The sequence below is a fragment of the Scleropages formosus genome, chromosome 14 (assembly GCF_900964775.1).
Source record: "Scleropages formosus chromosome 14, fSclFor1.1, whole genome shotgun sequence".
Taxonomy (NCBI): Eukaryota; Metazoa; Chordata; class Actinopteri; order Osteoglossiformes; family Osteoglossidae; genus Scleropages; species Scleropages formosus.
Genome location: NC_041819.1, coordinates 12,674,792 through 12,698,293, shown reverse-complemented (window position 1 = coordinate 12,698,293; position 23,502 = coordinate 12,674,792). Strand labels below are relative to the sequence as shown.

Below are 23,502 nucleotides of genomic sequence, written 5' to 3'. Positions count from 1 at the left end.
GTTACAAACATTCCTGCCATGTTCTTGAAGTCCTGTACATAAATACTTTTGTACACACCTCTGGCAGAGAAATGCTTCTGCAATCTTCAAAAAAATGCACATATTTCCACTTACTGAAATAAATTCCAACTGCTTCTTCTTGGATGACTTGGGTACATACTCAATGAAACATTTCTGTTGAAAGTAGCAGTAGAATAGTGTTTTACTAAATAAATACTGTAAAACATTTGATAATTTGGAAATGCATTAGCTATGTTTGTAAATCTTTTAAAGTCACACCTTACCTCATACTGTTAAAATGGTTTAAGATTTATACACAAAAAGCTGAAAGTGTGTGTGCATGTGTGCGTGCGCCTACCAGACTGCTGTGCTCTGAGTTGCTGGTATTCAGACATCTCTGCTGTTACCATGGCAACAGCCCTTGTATTGCCAGTGGTGAGGTAAGACTGCCTTTCTCCTGGGTGAGGAGAGTCAACTCAGATGCTGTATTATGTATCGGGCGGTGACTGGAAAATAATGGCACCCTTCCCTCCTCATACTCATAATCTGAGAACTTGGCTGGGATGCATTATGGGTGATAAGGGGGAAGAAGCTCTCTCAATGTCATGTTTCATAAATCCAAGGACATTTCCCTCTATTTTAATGTGATTTGTAGTATTTGTTTGGCAAAGTGTACATTTTTACATATTGGTTCTGTTGCTTGTACATCCACTTCCACAATTAGGGGACTGAATTTCAGACATAAATGACATCAAAAAACCTTTTCTTAGTATTTAATCAGTGTTCCCTTGTTTTACTACATTGGTGTTGGCAATTGGTGTGTTCTTCAGTTTTTTTTTTTTTTTTCTTTCTCTGTGGCATCCACATGTGATCATTAGTAAAGAAGAAAATGCAGGCAGGGTGTAAATTTGGTGGTACTTGTGTCATTTCTGGGGTTCCTTGTGAGGATGTGAGCTCCTGCCAATTGGTTTCTTTGTGGACAAATGGTCCCAGGACACTGAGCTCGCGGTGCTTGTTAACCAGACCCACTGTCTCAATGAATTTTGTTTCTGTACACCAAAAAACAGCCCATTTCAGGTCTGCCCGATGGTTTTTCAGATACTGTGTTTGCCACCCAAGCAATGTGTGCACAGGTGAGGTGGGTCACAGCAGGAATAGCATGGCTGTTGAGAAAGATTGACAGCAGCATCATGGAGCAGGACACCAGCCGGTGTCACTGGGAGCAGATATGCAGTACGTGTGCATTTGTGCGTACACTTGCTTAAGGTGCCTTGTGTCATTAGTCCTTACTGTAAGCATTTTTGTGCTTGGTGTACAAAAAATAAATTTAGCAACATTGAATCAGTTCTAAAATGATTTTTCATTTTGACCACGAGTCCATTAAAAACTCTGAGAGCTGCTACAGCCACAAGAGCTCAGTGTAACGTTGAATGAGAGAATGTATGTGAAATACAGCTTAACAGGATGAGACACAGGCAGCGGAGGGTGTGGTTCAGTAACAAGGCAGACAATACACTGTGTGAAACGGAGTTACTCAAAATCTACAATGAGGTAGAGGTACTGCTGTGCAGTGATGTCACAGAGCCCTTCCCTTGATGTGTACACACACAAAGTGCATCTGCCTGGTAATATAATGAGGCCTAGGAGCAGCCAATGAGCACAGAGCCCTGAAAATGTGAATGGATGAGCCATGCTGTTCTATAGTGCCTCTACATTTCACTGATGATACTTAGTGGCTGGCAGATTTCAGCAGGTCCTCCCAAACGAATGGTTTTTGTATGAACGGTCCATAACCTGCTTTGTGCCGTGGTGCTGGAGAGGTTGCTGCCAGTGGGAGAATGATAGGCTTCCTCAGATCAGAGTAGTCCGGTTAGGAAGAAAAGTGTTGCCTGGTGTGTCCGCAGAGAGAGGTGGGACAGGAGAGATCAGGTCCTAACATCTGGGACCTCCTCTCCACAGCTTGACCTGGGTCGGTCCCTGAGCAGCATTTTGTGAGGGTGTTCAAGAAGCTGGTCTTATTTCACTGACGTTACTCCAAATCTCTACATGTAGATGCACACTGCTCCCTCTTAGGGCACATGCTTACAGATGTCACCATTTGTTTTGTGATAACTGTAGCTATTAAGGGATTGAATCTACTTACAAAAATAGCTTGTATGGGTGGCAAGAGACGTGTTAAAAAAAATTAAAAAGCGTAAAATATATAATCTGTATGTATTTTGTGACACATTCCTCAAATGGATGTGAAATAGGTATGTGGCTGTATTTTTTTGTCCTCCTGCATTCTAATGAGTGAATTATTGTCTCGCAAATTAGTTTCTAATATCTTAAGTATAAGAGAACCTAATGATTTACACTTGTTTTACTCTGATTTGTCTTGCTCATCTTTTCAGCCTTTTTGGCTGGAGGGAAATCTCAGAAGTTGTTACATCATTTGAGTGTTTTGGAATCTGTCCGAAATAGTTTTTGGTTGACAGTGCAATCTGACAGCGCAGCTTTTTTGAGCGGTTCCTTGGATCATTACCAGGGGGTAGACAAACACATTCCCATGTAGAGTTTGGGAAACCAGACAGTTTACCTGCTTGACTTATGTTCCTTAACTTTACAATTTCTTTAACCCTATTTTACTTGACTTTAGGCTGATGTTATTTCAGCATGTTATAGGAGTGTAAATAAACCTTAAGATAAGATTACATACCCCTCAACAGGACTAGTGAAGTGCTATCGTTCTCCTTTTTGTGGTGCTGGGTTCCTGTCAAAGATGTCTTGTTTGTACAGAGTGGTGCTTAAAGCTTAGGGTTAGAGTTAGTTCCAGCAGTGACCTACTGACAAGTTGGTGCTACATTTGGCCAACTCTGTTTTTGTCCCCCATTACAGTGTGCCCGAGGGCATTGAGGGCTCCTGGGGAGACACCAGGCACACGAGTAAAGAATGCTGGAACTGCAAGAGGAGAGAGCAGCAGCAGCAGCAGCAGCAGCACATTTTACCAAGAAAGAGCGAGCCAAGAAGGAGCGAGAGGAGGCCAAGGAGAGCCGCAGCAGTAGCAGCGCAGGCCCCAGGAACCCCCGTGTTACCCCTGCCCACACCAAGGCCACGCCCAGCCCGCACCAGCACTTGAATCCGCCCTCTGCTTCCCTGGGATCTCCGTCAATGCATTCCAGCAATCCCAAAGTGAGGAACTCCCCTTCAGCGAACACTCAGAGGTGAGCAGCTCCTCCCTCCTCTCTTGTCCCCAGAGCCAGACTCCCACCACACCACCCACTGGCAACAGATGGTAGGACAATGGACTGTAGGTCCTCTTGAATAAGAACAGACATCCTCTCACGTTTTCACAAGTAAGGAAGAAGCTGAATGCTGGCTGTTGGTTGTATGACTCAGGGCTCGGGGAGGGGGTCCAGTATGCCTGTAAACAGCTCACTCTCTGTCCCAAACAGCAAGGAATTTGAAGTAATCGTAAGTAAGTAAACGTTAAACAAAAAAAAAAAGAAAAACATTTTGACACAAAACCAGTCAGTGTGTAGGTTGAGCCATACAATTCAGAACTTCAAATCAGCCCAGGTCCCTCTTAGATAATGGGTTACATGAGGCTTTTGTATCAAACCTGGATGTGGTTCTGACCACCAGGGCATTCTGCCTGGTACTGTGCAGCTCACTCTGTCACTGGAGCTGATCTTCTGCATCTCCCTTGGGCCCTTATTTGGCAGCAAGCGTGCCAGTAGGGACAAGGCCAGAAAGTCCTTGCTGACAGCAGAAATAGTTTGTTTGTGTGTCTCAATGTTGAGACTTGTACAAGTTGGTCCTCGTTGAATGTAAAGAATCAAAAACCAAATAGTTGCAGCGGCAAGTGTCTGAGCTCACTGAGCTTGAACCTAGAACACCACCCCGCACTTGTGATCTGGGTCATGTTAAGGTGACCTGGTTTCTCCACAGTGAGTTCAGCGAGGACATTTGAAGGGGACCTGGGTGCGGAGCGAGGGGGTCCGTCCCGGAGCTGCTCTGCCAGCAGTGCGCCTGCTGACTCATGGGTTTGGGCTCAGCAGAGAGGCACACCCAGTCTCACAGTTGGGGGTCCATGGCTGTGCTAGCTTCCAGCCCCTCCCATTTCCTCAGCCCGTCTGCCTGCACGTGTTGCGTGCTTGTATGCATAGGACCAGGCCTGCTCCCTGCATCCAGCTGGAGTGACTCACGTGCGCAGCCGGCACTTTTCCTAAGGCTCGACAGTGCCGTTCGTACTGTAAAACTGCAGAGGGCTGCACAGCTGCACAACTGCCCACATCGTGGAACAAGTGGCATGATTTGGCCAGGGGATCAGTTTCATTTTAAGATCTGGCCTAGAGCCAAGCAATGAGTGTGAAACATCCCCACAGTTTAGCAACATGCAGACTGTCTGACAGTCTTTTTATTGGTTTTGAGATCTGCCCCTCAGTTGTAGAGCCCAGCCCAATGTATTTCTGCCACCAGATGGTGTTCTCTGCCCAACTGGCCAAAGAAATCATGCTTGATCTTAATCTCTGTTGGTGTACGTGGTCGTCATAGAAACGGGAAGCTGCGTATCATACACAGGTATGCTTCCTGTCTGCAGGTCGATCGATCAGTTTGTTGAACAAATACTTAGTTCTCACATAATGAAGCAACAGTTTATGCTTTTCCAACCTTGGGAATTAGCTGCTGTTTAGACAGTGTCGTATCCTTCTGATGGAGATGCAGGGATGCAGGGTTTCCTTCAGGAGCTGCTGTTTCTCCTTTCTGAAAGACAGGGAAAAACATTGTGACAGGGCAGGATGGAGTTTGACTATGTCCATTCAGATTGACACGCCTACCTCATTGTGCGTGTCTGTTAAATGAATAAACGAAAAGGTCTTGTGGCACTTAGCTGCCAGGAAGCAAGTGAAATCCAAGCTCAGGTCTTGTAAATGCTAAGAGATGCCTTCTGACAAAGAATGGGTATGAAATGAAACTCATTATAAGGTCCATGGGTGCATCTCAGGCTATGCCAGCTATTTAAGGGGGTTAAATACCCCATTTTAGATAAGTGTCAACCATGCAGTGAAGTAGTGATAGAGTGCCTTTATGTTGGCACCCTGGTTGTTTTGTTTCACAGGTTTCAGCTCCCCATACCTCTGTCCCAGCTGCCATGCTTTGAGATGCTCTGAGATATGGGGCTGTTGGTCACAAAGCTGAACTGTATTTCCCTCCTGGAGCAGTGCAGCCTTCCAAACCATTACGTGTAACCATCCCTCAAGTGCAATTTCGATTCTTTTTTTTCCTCCATCTTGTTTTTCTCCCCACCCCCTACACCTCTGTAACTCATTCATCTCTCTCTATATGTTGCATTTGAGCCGTTAACATAAGGAGTGGAACATCAGCTGATTGAGAAAGGTGTTAGCAGCGCTGCTAGCAGTGGTGGCTTTTTCCAGAACTATGTGCTAGAGGTCTGGCTGGTGCATGGTTTGTCCCTCTTCTCCTCTCTCTGAAGGAGCTCTCTTTTTCTGTGGACTCCACAAGAACTGGAGAGGGCTGCTGCATGCCCTCTGAAGGGAAGGGCAGAGAGCTGCCATTAGGGTGAGATGTATGTTTTTGTGTGTACATGTATAATAAGGGTGATGGGTTTCTCAATGAGGAATTCTCTTGCAAGACGAAACTCAAATGGATAATACTTTGTCATATTTTACATGTGCTTCAAATATCTGTAGAGCTGGTTGACCTCATAAATACCAAAAGTATGCACACTTGCATGTGTTTCTTCTTGTTTGCACATGTCGCACAGTTGCTATGAGTAGCTTCTATGGATGTATCAGTGAGTTACACCCCCCTCCCCCATTTCAACATATTAAACAAGATGTGTTTAAAAATGGTGGCTGAGATTTTGTGAGTTACTCAGACCTTGCATATAGCAGGTTCATCTGCTGAGCCAGTTTTCAGATGAGTTGATGCCACCATGGACATTGACCATGAGGTTTACGAGTTGCCAGTAAGGTTTAAATTAATAACTTAAAATATTTGAAAAACCAGGAATTAGTAGCTGCACTTATTAGTCAAAGCATGTTTTATAATTTTATTGTACTGGGTTGGCATTCATTTATTTTGCTGAGAATTTTGTCAAAAGTCACTTATAATGTTAACTTAATTGTGATTTGCCCATTTACATAGCAGGGTCTTTTTGTTGTATGAATTCAGGGTAAATACATTGATCAAAGGTATGCTACTACAACAGGAGTAGGATTCAAAACCAGGTCTATTTGTAGGGTGACAGCTCTGAGCACTACACCATTAATGTTATGTATCGTGAAGCACAGTGTGACTTTAGACCTTGATGTCTGGTGTCTCAGGATTTACATCCATCCCTATTCTTCTCCCAACAGCAGTCCAAAATCCAAGCAGGAGGCCATGGTGCGGTCTCCCCCTGTAATGTCTCCGTCCAGTGCAGCCCAAATGGACTCCAAACTGCCCAATCAGGGAAAGCAAGGAGGCACTGGTGGCCAGTCACAGCCCTCGCCCTGTGACCCAAAGACAATAAGCGGCAGCCATCCCCCCAAGGGGCCACAGGGTGCCATGGGCAACCTGGGCCTGAAAAATGGACAGAGCCTGACCTCGGGCAATGGGCCAAAGGGGAAGGTCAAGAGGGAACGGAGCACCTCAGTCGAATCCTTTGAGCAGCGGGACACAGGGACGCCAAACAATGAGATGGAGCAGAAAGGTAAGGACTTTCCATCTCTCAAACTACCTTCAGTTAATGCATTACATCACTTATGATGCAGTTAGTAGATCTTTAATTGCTGACAATGTACAGCCTACATTCATTTATAGACCAGCAATGAAAAATAATGGATGTTTTTATTAAAATTACTAATCTCTAGATCATGTCAGCTCTGTGGTTGTCCTACAGTGGTTTGCCTCAGTCATTAGATATTTAGTATGGCAATGTGAAAATGTATTGTCAGTCATTGGTCATCTGGAGTAGACTGTACCTGGTAGTTTTTAAATTTAGCCTTCTTCATGAGTCCGCTTGTATGCCTCGGTTCTGTGGGAGAGAGATTTTGCAGCAATGAGCCGCGCTGTCACGGTAGGCCATCTTTTTGTGGTTTCTCGATTGCTGGAGACAGGTGCTGTGGGTGGGGGCATTCTGATGTGAGGGGGCAGCAGGGGTTTCAGCATCAGTTCAGACAAAGCGCTTCTGTTTCTGTTCTTTTACTCCACCGAAGATATCGATTGTATAATTGCTGTGTTTCGGCTGGAAGCACATATGTTTTTTACATGGAAGATGGCATGCTCAGTCTTTATTTAGCTCACAGAGGAGTATTGAGAGGGTTTAACTCTTTGTGTATTGTTCTCTTTTAATCTCACCTAGCTAAAATTACATTTATTCAGTTAAGATGCTTTTCTCCAAAACGATGTACAATGTTAAGGTACTTACATTTATTTATCCATTTATACGGCTGGGTAATTTTACTGGAACAAGTTTTAAGGTAAGTACCGTGCTCAAGGGTACTACAGCTGGAGGTGAGGCTCGAACCCGAGACCTTTGAGTTCAAAGGCATAAGCTCGAACGACTTATGCTCCCAGCTGCCCCTTATTTACATGCACATTACAGAATATTTCCTTAATGCTTGTTTGGTGGAGGAGCTGGAGTGCAGAGTAGTTTGAATGTGTAACACTGTGTTTGAGCCAGTGACACACAGTAAAACGGTGTGTATCGTGTGTTGGAGCCCGCCCGATGTCCCCTGTTTGCACCCAAAGCCCAGCACCAGGCCTTGATGCTTCTCCCCGGCAAGGAAACACGCACTCCTTTGCCCCTCCTTCACCGACACGGAGCGTCGCCTGCCTGTGAACTTCAATCACAGTCGACCCAATTCCCTTCAGCGGAGCGCTTATTGAAGAGGAAAGACTTTCGTCCCCAGAGGATTGGATCTCACACGAACAGAATTGTCTAACACGTGGATTTTAACAGTCACTTTGGTCTCTGTTACACTTTCTTTATTTCTCAATAGGCCAGACATAAAGATGACAGTGAGACTAAAGTTAACTTAAAATGGGCCCGTTAAAGGAACCGGAGTAATGCAGCACGAGGCTGTGGCTCATTGCACCACAGCGTTGTGGCTTCTCTGTGGTGTATATTTCACACACGCGTTAAATTCCTGCTGTGTCAAACTTAGTGACACTTTGCCCACACACAAGATTTGAGGTGCTATTCTGCATGACGCACACCTCATCTTGTGCGAATAACCTGTGCCTCGGCCAAGAGTTTTGGTGTAGCCCTCCTCTGCGATCCTCTTCCTCATGCAGGACTAGTGATCATCATTCACAACACTTGAATTATCCGAGAAACTACATGGAACCCCCAAAAAGGTTTTGAGCAACTTCTTGCCGTTTCTTGCAGAGGGCCCAGTGCTCCTACAGGAACTTTTGGACGGCAAACATGTATAAAACGTCACTGTGTAGATGTACCCATCAAGAGGGTGTGCACTGTTCTGCGTCTTTGCCTTTTTCTGGAAGGCTTAAGTAACTTATTGTAGCATTTTACTGCTTTGCTGCAGTTTGTTTTTTGAGAAGTGTCTTCCAAATGGTTGCTCTGAGTCTTTGCATTGGTCTTTGAGCAAAGTGCTTCTCTTCTTTTTCCTCCTTTCCATCCTCACAGTGTATTGCCTGTAGGTGTGTTAACGGAGGTGAGGAGTGTGGAGGATGGCTCTGTGTGCTTGGGCCACTCTGGGGTCGCGTGTCTGTGTGCGCATTGCTGTCAGTTTGCTTGTCGTTTTGTTTGTTTACATGCCAAGCCGACAACCCATTTCAATGGGCTGCTGTATGGTAATATGGCTTGGATAGAGGAATGGGGACAAGTGGCACCCCCGCCCCAGGGAGCCTCGCCAGTTGAGGCAGCATTTCCTCAATGGAGCCCTGTGTTCTTGTGATCCCCCTCGCAGCTGTGTGTCTGGAGGGGGTCTCGTGCGATGAGGTGCTTCAAGGGTTTCTATGTGCGGCTTGTCGGATGGGATTGTTTGCTGTGTCGGTGGGGAAGGAAAGCCCACTTGACTCTTGAGATAAGGGGAGGCAGCAGAGATGGGGGGTGGGGTCACAAGGGTTCTTTAATTACTAAAAGAATCTTTAATTGCTGCGTGCCATGTGGTTAACCATGCAGAGCACTGGGGAAGACCCCTCCTGTCTTACTCACGCTGGGGGGGGCTGGCTCAGCGATACACCCCCAGGAAACCTTCCCGGGTCTTTGCAGGACGGCAACTGCTGCCTGTTGCTGTTAGCGCTGCACTTGCAGGGTCTGATGCTTTTCCTTGTGCTGGCAGTGAGTGTCACAGCAAAGTGCTTCACTGTGAAAATCATCTGTTCGTGTCAACACAACACATCTTGACACTACTGCTCTCAGAACACCGAAAAAATAATCCAGTTCAGTGACTGTACCCAGTTACTTTTGGCACAGAGGGTGCCATGCGGAACATTCCTGTATTGGTATTTCTTAATTTTTTATGTAAGTATTGCACACTGACCTATGGGGAACGAGGGCTGATATGTGCACAGAGATGGCGGAGGGACGCAACAAGCTGGAGAGCGGGGGCACTTCTCTGAGGACCGGTCCTTTGTTGTTTACTTACAGGAGCATTACATGTGTTCGTTCTCTACTCTGACGTGTACAGAGATGCTATGAACAACCGTGTGTGGCTGATGCTGCCGTGTGGTTTGGCTGTGAAGCCTGTTTGCACCTACTGTGATTAAGCTGCTGTTGATCCATGTGGCTCTTGTGGAAATCCTCCCTCTTACGGGTTCAGTCGATGAGGCCTTTGTCTTATTCATGGGCTGCAGATCCCTGGTCCTCTTTTTAGTGGGCAACGTTGGCTCTCGACTGTACTTCCGTCTCACACCTGGATGTGATGCTGACTGTAAAATTTCCTTTATGCACATGGTGACCCCAAATGACATGTAATGTGACTAAAGGTATGAGCATGAGGTGTCTGTGTGTGTCAGGTGGTTTCAGGCCTGTCCTTTGTGTGTAATCTGTGAAATGGCATCACATGCGTTCTGCTGAGAAGCACTGCCCTGTCTCAGGGATTAGACCAAATTCAAAAATTACCAGCAAAAGACTTTCATATACAGTGTGTTTTTCACTTACCCATTGGTTTGAAGTGAAGCTGCTAAACATAATCCTTAGGTTTGCCGTTGCCTCCCACATATAGAGTTACCACATGTCCTTCCTCTCTTCCAGACTCTGGCCTCAGGGCGAAGCGGATGTGTGTTGCTGAGCGGCGGCAGCCCTACAGCGGAACAGACTGGTGCTCTGGGGCAGAGAGCGATGAGGACGATCCTGGCTTCTTTAGTAAGTCCTTCCAGCCACTTGAACTGAATGGAGATGGCTTAATTTTTCATTATTACCAGGTTTAGTGCATAAATTTTACTTGGAAGATTGGTAACAGTTACATTTATTCATTTAGCAGAGGCTTGTGTCCAAAGCGACCTACATCCCAGATGTAGTTGTGTCTTTTAGCACCAAGTAGAATATTCCAATTGGTCGAGATGAGAACGGGGTGTAGATGCCTACAGAATTTCCCTCTGCATTGAACACTCTTTGTTGCTCTGCTTAGCTGTGTGACAAAACCTTATTTGGGTTTTAATACATTTTTGGTGTATAATGAAGTGTTTTTCTCCTTTATTGATTAAGTAGTCAGGTAGGCTTGACGAATGGAAAAAGTGCTTGGCACTGCAGCATGTAATGTGGCACAATGTCTCGTCCTCTCAGATTGCAACTCCTCTGACATCAAGCCCCAGGACCCCAGTTCACTCCCCTCATCCAACGCTGGGATCAGCCGTTCTTCCACACCATCCCATAATGCCACTGGGGCACAGAGCACCTCCTCTGAACCAGCTGGTGGCCAGAAGGCTTCTTCTAAAGTTGTTTATGTCTTCACTACAGAAATGGCAAACAAGTAAGGAGCTTGTGGGCGAGTTGTGTGCAACTTCATTCTGGACATGAGACAAACCACAGGTTTTCCAGCAAGGGATTTTTTCACACTGTCTGCCATGTATTGCCATTCTGGTCTCCATTTTTATTGCTGGGGTGTACAGTTCTGGTGAAAAATTGTACCTGTAGAAAACTCGGCTAGCTTATTTAAAGCCTTGTTTAGTATTTTTGGGGGGAAAAAAGACCACGATGCTAAAACTATTTCAATCAAGCTCACTTGTCTCTGTCTGTTCGGTGGGAGGTAGCCAGATGGGCAAGTGGTAAGATGTTATCACATCTCCAAGCTGACATGAGATGTGAGACCAATAGGCTGCCTGGGTTGTCATGATCTGACGACGATTTGGGTAATCCCCTTTTACACATTTCTAAAAGGGAAAAATAGATCAGTGGTTTTACCAAGTCTGTGACCAAATGAGGAAAAAATGAGGACACACTGAATAGCAGCCAGCATTTGTGAAAACTAACTCACTTGTGCTATCCAGTGTGGTATCATACTGTATTGTGCATGTTATAAAGATATTTTCAGATTTTATCCAGAATGAAGGCCTTCTCCCCCAAGATCACCCAGTGATTTCTCTGTGGGCCTGGTGCGCTCTCCGAATGTGTGATGCAGCAAAACTGTAACCTTTTACATCACATCTAATGGTCACTTGGCAAGATATCAATGATGGGATCATGTCGCTGCATACATCAACTACGCTGGACAAGGGTTAACTGACCCTGACCTAAGGTTCCCCCTCCATCAGAAAGGGTTTCCCTAGGAGCCCTTGAGAACCACCAGCAGCCCTGGTTTGGGTCTATTGTCTCCAGTAGGAAACCTTTGGTTGTGGTTAGTCTTGAGTAGCAGGAGAAGAGATGGTTTTGTACACCAGCATTTGCAAGAAATGTGCTCACTCAATTCAACTGTTTTACATCCGTTTCTCCGCACAATTTCAGAGGCTGTTTGTGAACTGTCAAAATAAATACCCACAGGATTCCAAATGTGCACAGGGATATTAATCTGTTTGACAGATGGTTTTCCTGGCAGGTTGGCGATTACTTCGTCGTCATTGTAATGGTTTCCCGCTCTCTCTCTCTTCTGGCTTTGCTTCGATAACACATTAAGTATGCTCATTAATGCGGGCCATTTACCTCATAAACAATAGTGTGACTGACAAACAGACACAAGCAGAAACGCACCAATCTCAGCCGTCTGATGTAACAGCAGCCCAACCCCCCAGGAAGAAGAGACTGAAAGCCTGTGGGATGAGCAATATCAATATTTTGTCACCGTTTAGCTGGTAAACATGAAGTTCTCTGTGTATGTCATTGTTCTGTATGTGTGAAATGGTTTATATCGGGCTTCAGACTGAGGTGGCGCTGTATGGGCATGGAGGATTTGAGTTGCTGGATATGTCCCACAGTTTGCATGAATTTTCTTGTGACACACAAGATCATTGTAGTCCACTGAGGGGACTTTGGTTGTTGTGTGCTGAACAAACGGGTTGCATCCAGAGATGTTTGTCAGCTGCTGCCTTCACATAATGTGTGCGTCACTGTTCTTTTCTCTTGGAGGACATAGTCACTCTTTCCTAGTCACTGTTTTCTGCTGTGAAAGTAATTATTGGCTTTGAGCCCAAAGCCAAATGGTATTTATGACACTCTCATTAATTACTCTCTCGATTATCTTTATGATGTGGTTGAAGGTCCATGAAGGTCCACACAATGAAGACCTATTCATCCGGTCTCACATGCTTTGCGTTGCTTTCGCTGTTCTGTCCTCTTCATCCCATACAAGTATTGCCAAATTGCATTCACAACTTTGACTGGTTCTAAAAGTTATTATACAGTAATATAACTTTAAAGTTGTATGGTAGGTATAATTATTCAACGTAATTCAAGCTACTGTGTTGTTTTCGTGCTGTTCTGTGATCCTGCACTGTTTGTTGGTTCAAGCCCTGTTTTCATTGTCCTCCTAGTGATGTGTGTATTTAGAGTTAAAATTACTCCAGGAGTAACGGCCTTAATTTATGTTTAATTTTTCCCCCCAGTAACAGACTGGCAATCTATGCTGCTATTGATTGTATCAAGCCTTTTTTATGCAGCCCTGGCACCCCTGCTGCTTTTGATTTATTTACTGTGTTGTTTGCCTTGCCCTGGTTCCTCCGGGGCCCTCGGTCTGGCCCCTGCCCCCCTTCCTCACACGCTTCTGTCTGGCCCCCCTCTCCACAGGGCTGCAGATGCAGTCATCACAGGTCATGCCGACACCATCATTGCTTACCACATGAAGAACATCTCCAGCAGTAAGGGTGACAAGTCCCACCTTCCTGTGGTAAGAACTGGCCAGCAATCTCTCATACTTTCACATACTTGAAAACATGGTTTGTGATAAAGATATGCACATATATGGATTATTCCTACATATTCGGCAAGGAAATGTTTTTTTTTATGGTCAACATTTGTACCTTCTACAAATACTGTATGTGGTTCACTCAAGTGTCATAACTTTCTTTCACTAGAAAAGTCCTGCATGGTATTATGAATGATTTCTGGAATATCTGGTCACTGTTTTGGTTCTTCAAAAATAGGGCTGCATGACCACCCTGCTAAATATTGTAGCCTTGCACACACGTGCTGTATCAGTATGTACACCGATCGTCTGTTGTTCAGTCTCCCGACATCCCATCCTTTGCGTATCCGGTCCTTGGTAGCACTTAGTTAATTACTTGGTGCGGGTTGTCATTCCGACAGTTTGCTGCATCCAGTCCAGGCTATGACTTGCAGCCAGACGTAGTAAAATGAAACCACATTTGAAAATTTTGCTTTAATTTTCTATTTTTCTTTCATTTAAATGTGATATGTCTTCATCTTCTGCAGGCCAGTCTACAAACATTCTCATTCTTTGTTGACTTTATGAAATTTTGATTTTTAAAAAAAAAAAAGAATGTGTGCTGTATGGGCGGTCCTAACAATCATATTCAGCAGCAGCGAGGGTCAAAAGAAATAAATTTAGAATTTTTTATAAACTAAATGGGGGAAAAAGTTGAACATAAAATGAACAAAATAACAAAAATTCTTTGTCCTAACCTCTGTTACAAATGTAGACAAACCTCAAGCAGAACAGCAGGGAAGCTTTTCAGATACTGGCTTAAGTTTACTGCTACAACTGCGTGAAAAACTTTGGAGGACACTTGCACAATTTAGAAAAGCTTTTCAGCGGCGATGGATTAAAAAGAAGGGTATTTTTTTTATTTTTTTCCAGGAACGGCAAGACATTTTAATGTTACCCTGTTTTCTCTAATTAAATTAGGCATCAGTTGTGGTGATTTTGGGTTAAACTTGGGATGAAGTTGGAACAATTTGGAATTTCCCCCCAAAAAAATAGTAGAATTAATAATTTTATCAATTTTCTGGAATGAATGAGTGCAGAGTACACATTTTATATTGAAATAATCTGGAGATGCACTCAACTTAATATAAAGATCAAATTAAAAGCCTGAGTGCTTAAATCCTCCTAATATACACATAATTATGAAGAAAATGTGAGAGTACACAGAGTTTACCAAAACCTGGTTTTTAATTTTAATGGGACTAACGATAACATTGAATGATGGAAGTAACACATTTATTAAAATAAGTTAACAGGCAGATTTACAAAATACTTCCTCCTTAAGGACAACATCCCCAAACAGACTAAATGAAGATGCATCTTCACATGGCTTCCTGTTACTTTAATTAGATAATTTAATTACTGTCTTTAATTCAGTCACTATTTTCCCTGTATTGTTTGGTTTATTTCAATATTTCAATATTGTTTATTTTAGTATTTTTAAATAACCTCTAACATCTGTGCATTTTTGTTTATATTTGCATTTACATTTATTCATCTAGCACACGCTTTTCTCCAAAGCAACATACATCTCATAGAAAATACAATTTGAGCATTACATTAGGAGAAAGAGACATAGCTGCAGATGTGATTCCAGCCTATCACACCACGTTTCTTTTTTCTGACCCGGCTTTTATTATTGTATTTGGTGTAATTCTGATTTTTGATTTGACTATGTGGAGTTACTTACATCTGTACCTGTAGAGATATGTATGAGAACATATTAATATTTCTGCTTACTCTTTGTAGACTGTTTACATGTTTTGACATTTGTGCACTGATTGTTCTGACATGTCGTTCGCCATCTTTGTTACTCCCATGTAACATGATGTCCTTATGTCACATGATTTGTGTACTACGTATATTCACAGCTGACGCAATATACACCCACGCCAGTGAAGGCATTTTGCCGAAAGGCGTCTGTTATGAAACTTTTTTTTTTTTTCTAGCAAGCTCTCTGCTCTTCTGTTTACTTTCTAATTGTGGATATAATGTATTGGTATCCTCATGATATTCTGACTCCTTTATTGTGACCTTGGGTGACCTTGGTCTGTCATTTTAATGCATAAATATATAATAAATGGCCACAGAAATTTATACCAAGTAGAGGACATCCCTGTAAGGTGTATTGCTATTTTGCAGAGATGTTCTGGTTAAATTGCCATCCATACATGCATTTATAGACAGACACACATCATCCTGTCGTCCCTGACCTACCATGACATGAGCATTCTTATGCAGAGCAAGTGGAAGGAGTTGCAAAGCGCACGGCACTTTGGCTTTTCCCAGTAATGGCTCTTTATCGCGAGGCACTAAGTACATACACCAGGAGTTTGATGCTAAGTGATCCCATGATGCAGTTTCTCTTAATGGAGCTGCAGATTAACAAGGACGATTAATATACTTGATGTCAGATTCTCCAGGTGCTGGGGTATGTAGCTTCTTGAAGTGTCACTATCAGTACTATTCACTGGTTTCACAGTGCACACAGGTTGCTTCTGAGAAGTATAAGGCAACGCAAACCTTCATCTTATCGTTTATCAGAGAGGCATGGAGGGTTATTGTGCTTTGGCTGGGAATTTGTGGCGGTCCAAAGCAGAATAAAGAGCAGTAAGATGATTGTGTTGTCACATGGTAGGAAAATGCATTTGGTGGTAAATGTTAGGTTATTGCTGAGCAGTTTCCATATGAGTGCTGTAACTAGGAGTTAACTGCAGAGAAAGACCTACTGGTATTGTATTGTTGTTTCTTGAAATTTGTCTTCCTGTGTGCAGAACAATCAGATGGGACCTCTCCGAAATGAGCAGAAGCCCCTGCAACAGGCAACAGGAAACCCCCAGCAGCAGTCATCTCACCCCTCTGAGCAGAACCATCAGTTGGCCACCAAAGTCCCACCCCAAAGCCAGCAGCAGCCAGCTCAGCCTCCTTCGTCTCAGCAACCACCACAGGGGGCTAAACCGGGAAGCCTTCCTCAGGATGGCGCTATGTCAGGGGGAATGGACTCCAAGAGCCTTCCCAGCAGCAGTCCCCACAATGCCACGCCCCAAGATGGCACTCCAAGTAGCCAGGCATCTTGCACCCCAGGCCCCCAGCCTGGCTTTCCCTCCATGGAGCAGTCCAAGGGTACTGATGCCAAGCTGACGGCCCAGCACCACCAGCAGATGGCCAACGAGATAATGTCCAGCATGAGCGACAACCCTGAAGGCCTGTCCCAAGAGCAGCTGGAGCACCGAGAGCGCTCGCTCCAGACACTGCGCGACATCCAGCGTATGCTCTTCCCTGATGACAAGGACATGACCTCCATGGGCCAAGCAAACCCCACTGCACCCCCACCCAACTCGGGCATGATGGAGGGCATGGCCAAGAAACCTGACCAGGGCCCCCTGCAGGCTATGATGGCCCAGTCTCAGAACTTGGGGAAACCAGGCTCTGGTTCCCGGCCAGAGGGTCCAAACTTTGGTCCCTCTGGTCACAGGGACATGCCCTTCTCCCCAGACGAGCTAGGCCCTCCTCCGCCCGGTCCACCCATGAATTCTCACCCAGGGCCAGAACACGGGGACCACATGACACCAGAGCAGATGGCCTGGCTGAAGCTGCAACAGGAGTTCTATGAGGAGAAAAAGCGGAAACAGGAGCAAATGCAGCATCGGCCCATGCCTGACATGATGCTACACCAGCATGGGCCCCGGGGCATGATGCGCGGGCCTCCTCCTCCCTACCAGATGAACCCTGGGGAGGTATGGGGACCTGGTGGACCTGAGCCCTTCCCTGACCAGATGAACATGGGCCCTAGGGGTATGGGTCCCCCTCACCATATGCAGAGGATGCCAGGCTTCCCAGGAATGATGAACCCTGACATGGATGGAGGTCCCAACCCCATTCCCCGGCCTGGCATGAACTGGCCAGATGACATGCCCAAGATGGGAGACGGTAGGGGATTCTTGCCTGGTCAAGGTGTTTTTGGGGGTCCGGGAGGGCGAGGAGAGAGGTTCCCCAACCCCCAAGCAGTACAAGAAGCCATGTTCCAGCAGGGCATGGGTGACAAGCAGCAAATGGGTTTGCCACCAGGAATGGTGATGGACATGAATAGGATGATGGGAAACCAAAGACCCATGGATCCTGGCAACAACAATGGCGGTGGTGCTATGTTCCCCAGAATGCCGGGAGAAGGACCCATGAGCCCTTCCTCCAGGATGGAGTTTGTGAAAGGCCTTGGGCGGGACATGGGGGAGTTTGCTATGGGACCTGGAAACATGAACATGAAAGATATGCACCTCAATGTCAGTGTGGGCCCCAACCCGCAGATGATGCCCTCAAAGGTGCGAGAACCACCGATGAATATGAGTCCTGAGGAGATGATGAAAATGAGGCAAGGTGGAGGGGGTCCCCCACCTGACAGCATGGGGCCCCAGCAGAAAATACTTCAGGGACCCCCTTTCCCTGACCAGTCCCAGCCTGGGGACTTCAACATGGGGCCTGCGAGGCATTTCCCAGGCATGCCTCCTCAGGGGCCCGGGAACATGAGAGGCCCCCGTGGTGAGCAGCCCTTTGGGCCCGAGCAAAGAGGTAATGCTGGTGCCAACTCCCGGCTCAGCCACATGCCCCCGAGCCAGCCCCCCAACTCTGCTGCCCTGGGCTCAGGCCCATCCCCCAACCAGAGGAACATTGGACGCAAACCCTCAGACCTGAGTGTCCAGGCGGGCCCTGTGAACTCGCCCAATGTGAATCCCCTCAAGTCGCCAACGCTGCGACAGGTGCAGTCGCCCATGCTGGGCTCTCCCTCAGGCAACCTCAAGTCCCCACAGACCCCTTCACAGTTGGCGGGCATGCTCTCGGGACCGTCGGTGGCAGCAGCCGCTGCCGCTGCAGCTTCCATCAAGTCCCCACCCATGATGGGCTCGGCAGGCGCTTCACCCGTCCACCTGAAATCCCCATCGCTCCCGGCTCCCTCTCCTGGCTGGACATCCTCCCCGAAGCCCCCCATGCAGAGTCCCGGCATTCCCCAGAATAACAAGCCCTCCCTCAGCATGACCTCGCCGAGCATGATGGGAAGTGTGGAGACAGGTAACACCATGTCACACTATGTGAAGTAGGAGTGCACACATTATTAATTTTATTAACAGCTGCCATTCTACATAAATTCTTTGCTCTCTTCACCATAATTATTTTCAGGGTAATTGTGTTGCTGTTATGCCGTTCAATCGTATCTCAAACATTGTAGGTAATGCATTAAAAAGTGCCGTTCATTCTGAATATATAACCATGAAGTAACTGTGAGGAAAAAGGTGTTATAAAATGTACAACAGCAGCAGTCAAATGCTTCAGGCTTCGAGCACCAGTGGTGCCTCCATTCAGCTTTGCTGAAGCAGCGTTGCAATTGGTTGAACATGACGTCACAGATTATGTTCCTGACATTTCCGCCCCACATGCACATCGTGACATTCCTGCAGTCTAAATGACTGTCAGCTCTTTGAATTTTCTTTTCTTTTTTGTTCTCAATTACTTATTCATTCTGTGCTCATGTTCTTTTTATTCCCCAGAGAGAGACACTACCATCTATTATAAATTAATGTAACAAGACATGCTACTTTCATTTAGTGTTCATTTTTCCTCTTGCTGGGGAAGTGGCTCCACCCAGTGGTTATGCAGTCAACACTTCCACAGATGGGTACTTAACCTTTGTACACCCTACTGTCAATAACCACTTGTCCAGTGTAGGGCTGCAGTGGTCCAGAGTCTATCTTGGAAGCAGAGAGGAGTTCAGGGTACACACTCCATAGGACACCAGTCTATCCCAGGACAATCAGACACACTCATTCACTCACACATACACACATGCTGCAGGCAATTTAGTCACCAGTTCTCCTGAAACACACATCTTTGGACTCTAGGAGGAAACTAGAGCACCTGGAAGAAACCCATAGAATCACCATACAGACTGAGCTGGAGTCTAGAGACGGCTGTGCTGTCTGCTGCACCGTTGTGCCACCTGCTTTACCACACACACACTTCAGAAATTAATAAGTACGGCAATTCCTGAACATAATTTGGACTAGAAGTCTAACTTAATATGTTCACAATAAAATAAATCACTTGAAATTTAGTAGTACAGATGTCTGTTGGTTAAGTTCTATAAAAATTTAAATCTTCCAAAAAATGTTTTTTTTAAATGAGTTTCAGTACATTATACAAAAAAGATTTGTCATTTCCCAAACCTCCTAACCAATCCCAATTGTTCAGAGATTCATCCTATAAGGCTCTGCTGTGTTTGCCAGCTTCTGGCCACTTTCAGCTTTCTTTACACAATGAAATGATTTATAATATAGATATCCATTAATTTACAGGTAGTGTTCTGTAAAAAATCTGGATGAAACCATAATATAAAAAATTAAGTAGCTGTCAGTGGAAATGCAAAATTTTAGAAAGTAACAATACAGAAAGTGCAATTAAGAATAAACTGTCTGGAAAATGTTTGCATCCTTAAATTTGAGCAGTAACGCGAAGCTAGCGCATACTAAATGTATACATTTACATTAATTTGTTCCAGATGTCTTTCCTGAGAGTATCGTGTGGTTCTCATTTTTTCTCACACCTTGATCCAATGCAACTTGCAAAACTAAATCCACTCTATAGAGCTCACCACAATCACCCATTATACACTAAATTAACCACTATATGTGCCTTTTCATACATTTAGGACTGTTACTACAGTCACATGAGGAGTAATAAAACCAAAAATGGTTTTTTCATCTTAAAACTTTTTTCCTCAATACAGTAAGATGAGTACATAACCAATAAACTGAGTGTAATGTGCACAGATAGAGCATGTGGTCCAGTTGGAAAGGGAAGGGAGTGTTTTTGCTCATTGCCTGTCGTCTTCCTCCTAGGTGGGAACGGCCCCCCCTCAGCCCCTCCCTCCAGCAACTCATCCGGCCCACCTGGCTCCATGGGTCTTCCGGGCAGTCTTCCGTCAGGCAGCCCCTACTCGATCCCCCCTGAGCCCACCTTGTCACAGAACCCTCTGTCTATCATGATGTCGCGTATGTCCAAGTTCGCCATGCCCAGCTCCACGCCACTCTACCATGATGCCATCAAGACGGTGGCCAGTTCAGATGACGACTCCCCACCAGCACGCTCACCCAACCTGCCCCCAATGAGTAACAGTATGACCAGTATGTATCACAGAAACCAGGCACACATCTACTTACAACGCATCATCCTTCAATGTATGAATTTCACATTTTGTATGCGTCCTTTATAATTAAGTCCATTTACCCTCAAGAGCATTGTTAACAAGCATATAATAATGACACATGGCTATATGATGGCGATCCTGATAGGGTAGCATCACTTGTGATTGTCTGGCCGATCAGTAGAGGACCGTCTTGTTTCTACTTTTCTCTGTGCAGGTATGGGAGTGAACCACCACCCTCGAATGATGGCACCCAGCTCCTCAGGCCACATGCCATCCCTTAGCCCCATGGGCATGAACACAATGGGCTCGCAGCCTCACTCCCACAGCATGCCCAGTCAGATGCCCTCACCCAACATGCCTCCTCACTCTGGGCCTATGGGGCCAGGGATGATGCCTCATGGCATTATGATGCCTCCAGGGTCCCAGGAGCCCGGAATGGGTAATTCCCAGATGATACCTCAGGGGCGAATGGGCTTTCCCCACCGGCAGCAGGGCTTCCCTCCTGGCCAGTCCCCTCCTCAGCAGGTCCCCTTCCCGCACAATGGGCCTGGCCACCAGGGAGGCTTCCCGCAGGGCATGGGCTTCCCGGGGGATGGTGGGCCGTTGGGTCGGATCAGCAACCTGCCTCATGGGCCTGGCGGGGAGCCCCCTATGTGTAAACCCACAGCCCCTGGAGGCCAGGAGTCTTTTGGCAACATGCCGGGCGTCTTCAACGATGCAGATCTACATGAGGTGATTCGGCCCGGTGCCTCCGGGATCCCCGAATTCGATTTGTCCCGGATCATCCCATCAGAGAAACCTAGCCAGACTTTGTCCTACTTCCCTCGTGGCGAGGCCCCTGGGGCCAAGCCTCCGCATCCCTCAGGGCCCTCTGGCTTCCCACAAATGCAAGGGATGATGGGTGAGGGGAATCCCAGAATGGGCCTGCCTATGGGTGGGATGGGGGGCCCTTCAGGACCAGGACACATGGGTCCTCAGGACATGCCCATGGGAAACCCGAGCCACAACCCCATGCGACCGCCCGGCTTCATGCCCCAGGGCATGATTGGACCCCAGCACCGGATGCTATCGCCAGGACAGCCGGGCATGATGGGTGGCCCAGGGATGGCGCAGGGAAAGGAGAGAGGCCCTATGTACAACCACCCTGGGCCTGTGGGCTCACCTAACATGATGATGTCACTACATGGGATGGGCGGACCCCAGCAGACTATGATGATGCCACCCCAAATGAGGCCTCGTGGAATGGCAGCAGACATGGGCATGGGCTTCAACCCCGGGCCAGGAAACCCAGGCAATCTGATGTTCTAAGCTGCTACACACAGTGGACACCAATAAAAGACATGCAAAAAACTAAATACAAGAATACTAAGAAGAGGACACACAAATGGAGTGGCTCTTTCAAGCACACGCATGGAGTGGGACCACGAGGAACATGCAGCACTTTCACACTCAGACCTGCAGGTGAACAGGGAACATCGCTGTGCAGTGGTGAAGAAGTGCTCGCCATGCGACACATCGTGGCAGAGGCGTGGAGTTTACGTGCCGAGAGGGCGAACGCAAAGCGACTTGCGGTTCTTCTTTTCGGTTTCATTTGTTTTGGGAAGTCCAGAATGTATGGGATTGGTCTCTATAATTAGTGCAAAACTGTTCTAGGATTGAAAACATAAAGTGAAAAACTTTCAAAAGAAAAAACCTTGAAGAAAACAGTACTCCAGGAGTAGAGGTCTGTAGTTGTTCTTCTGATAATAAAATGACTTGTCAAGAAAATGTGGAAAAACAAAAAAAACAAAAAATGTAAAAAGACAAAAAAATCCAAGGTTCGCCATTTTGTCACAAGTTGCACCGTTTTTTGCTGTATGTTTACGTCTCATCAGATCTGTTCCCTCCAGAAATAAAATGCTCTTTGTATTTGTGTACTGTACTTGTATTGTAAAAGGGATTTTAGCAGTGACTTGTATAGGGTTTTTCCCCGTCTTCATTTTACGTTAGGGGGGAAGGGTGACAGTGGAGAAATGCGCTGCAACCCCTGCCAAAACAGTACTGTTTACCATGGGGGGACTGAGAAATTTTAATTTTTTAATTTTTATTTTCCTTTGTAACTCCAGTGTATAACAAACCAAACTATGACCTCATACAGATAATAGTATTATAAAAGAAGCACAAACATGGATTAACTATAAAGTGTTCTTTTCTTTTTTATTGTAGAGAAAAACACTATTGACTAAGTAGAAACAGTAATCTTCTGATATATGCAGTGTGTTCTCCTATTCTTGAGCTACCTTTCTTTTCTTGATAGGATGGGAGTCAGGGGATATCAAACACGCCTCATGTCCTAAACTAGTGGTCGACTCTGGCACCTGGGTCAAACATTTAGTATACCTGGTTGTGACAGCAAATTTTACTACTCCTTTTTTTATTTTTATTTTATTTTATTTTGCTGTGTATTGTTACTTAAGACTATCCTAGATATGCTCTGGATTTCTGAGGGGTTAATCCAGATTTTTTTGTAATAAATAAAAATAAAAAGGAATAAAAAACAGAACACAGGTTATTTCTTAATGACCCCCCCAGCAGTGTAAACATGTCATGTGTAACTCCGTTGAATTTGGTACAGAACCACTTCCGAGGGCTGTGGTGGTGAAGACAAATAAAATATATTGTTTGTTATAATGTGTACTGCAGCCTTATGTGTTCCTTAGCAGATATATCATTTCAGTGCTCTTTACCTTGGAATTCAACATGGTTGAACAAGCCCAGTGTTTTTTTTTTTTTTTTTTTTTTTTAAATCTTTGTTTACAGTTTAAGTGTGGAACTTTTCAGGTGCAACAGATTACAGGCTTCCAATGTATTATTTCTTGCTTGGAACTTCTTGGAAATTTGTTTTAAGGCAAAATTTGTTCAAGTGAAATTTCAATTACCAGTAATTTAAATGGAAAGCACATATGTTCCTGAACTACAAACGGTTCACCCACTTTTTCC

At 45.5% G+C, this 23,502-nt stretch overlaps 1 protein-coding gene across 3 annotated transcripts in view; it reads left to right on the top strand.

Annotated features, from left to right (window-relative positions):
• Positions 1-23,290, top strand: part of LOC108920052 (B-cell CLL/lymphoma 9 protein-like) — a 95,064-nt gene extending 71,774 nt beyond the window's left edge. For all 3 annotated transcript variants that reach the window (XM_018728508.2, XM_018728509.2, XM_018728506.2), the window contains exons 4-11: positions 2,878-3,203; positions 6,363-6,697; positions 10,208-10,318; positions 10,739-10,925; positions 13,172-13,271; positions 16,103-18,392; positions 20,216-20,500; positions 20,738-23,290. In XM_018728508.2, coding sequence (XP_018584024.2) covers positions 2,932-3,203; positions 6,363-6,697; positions 10,208-10,318; positions 10,739-10,925; positions 13,172-13,271; positions 16,103-18,392; positions 20,216-20,500; positions 20,738-21,831 — 4,674 coding nt within the window. In that variant the 5' untranslated portion in view covers positions 2,878-2,931 and the 3' untranslated portion in view covers positions 21,832-23,290. The remainder of the gene's footprint in view (positions 1-2,877; positions 3,204-6,362; positions 6,698-10,207; positions 10,319-10,738; positions 10,926-13,171; positions 13,272-16,102; positions 18,393-20,215; positions 20,501-20,737) is intronic.
• Positions 23,291-23,502: the final 212 nt, after the last annotated feature.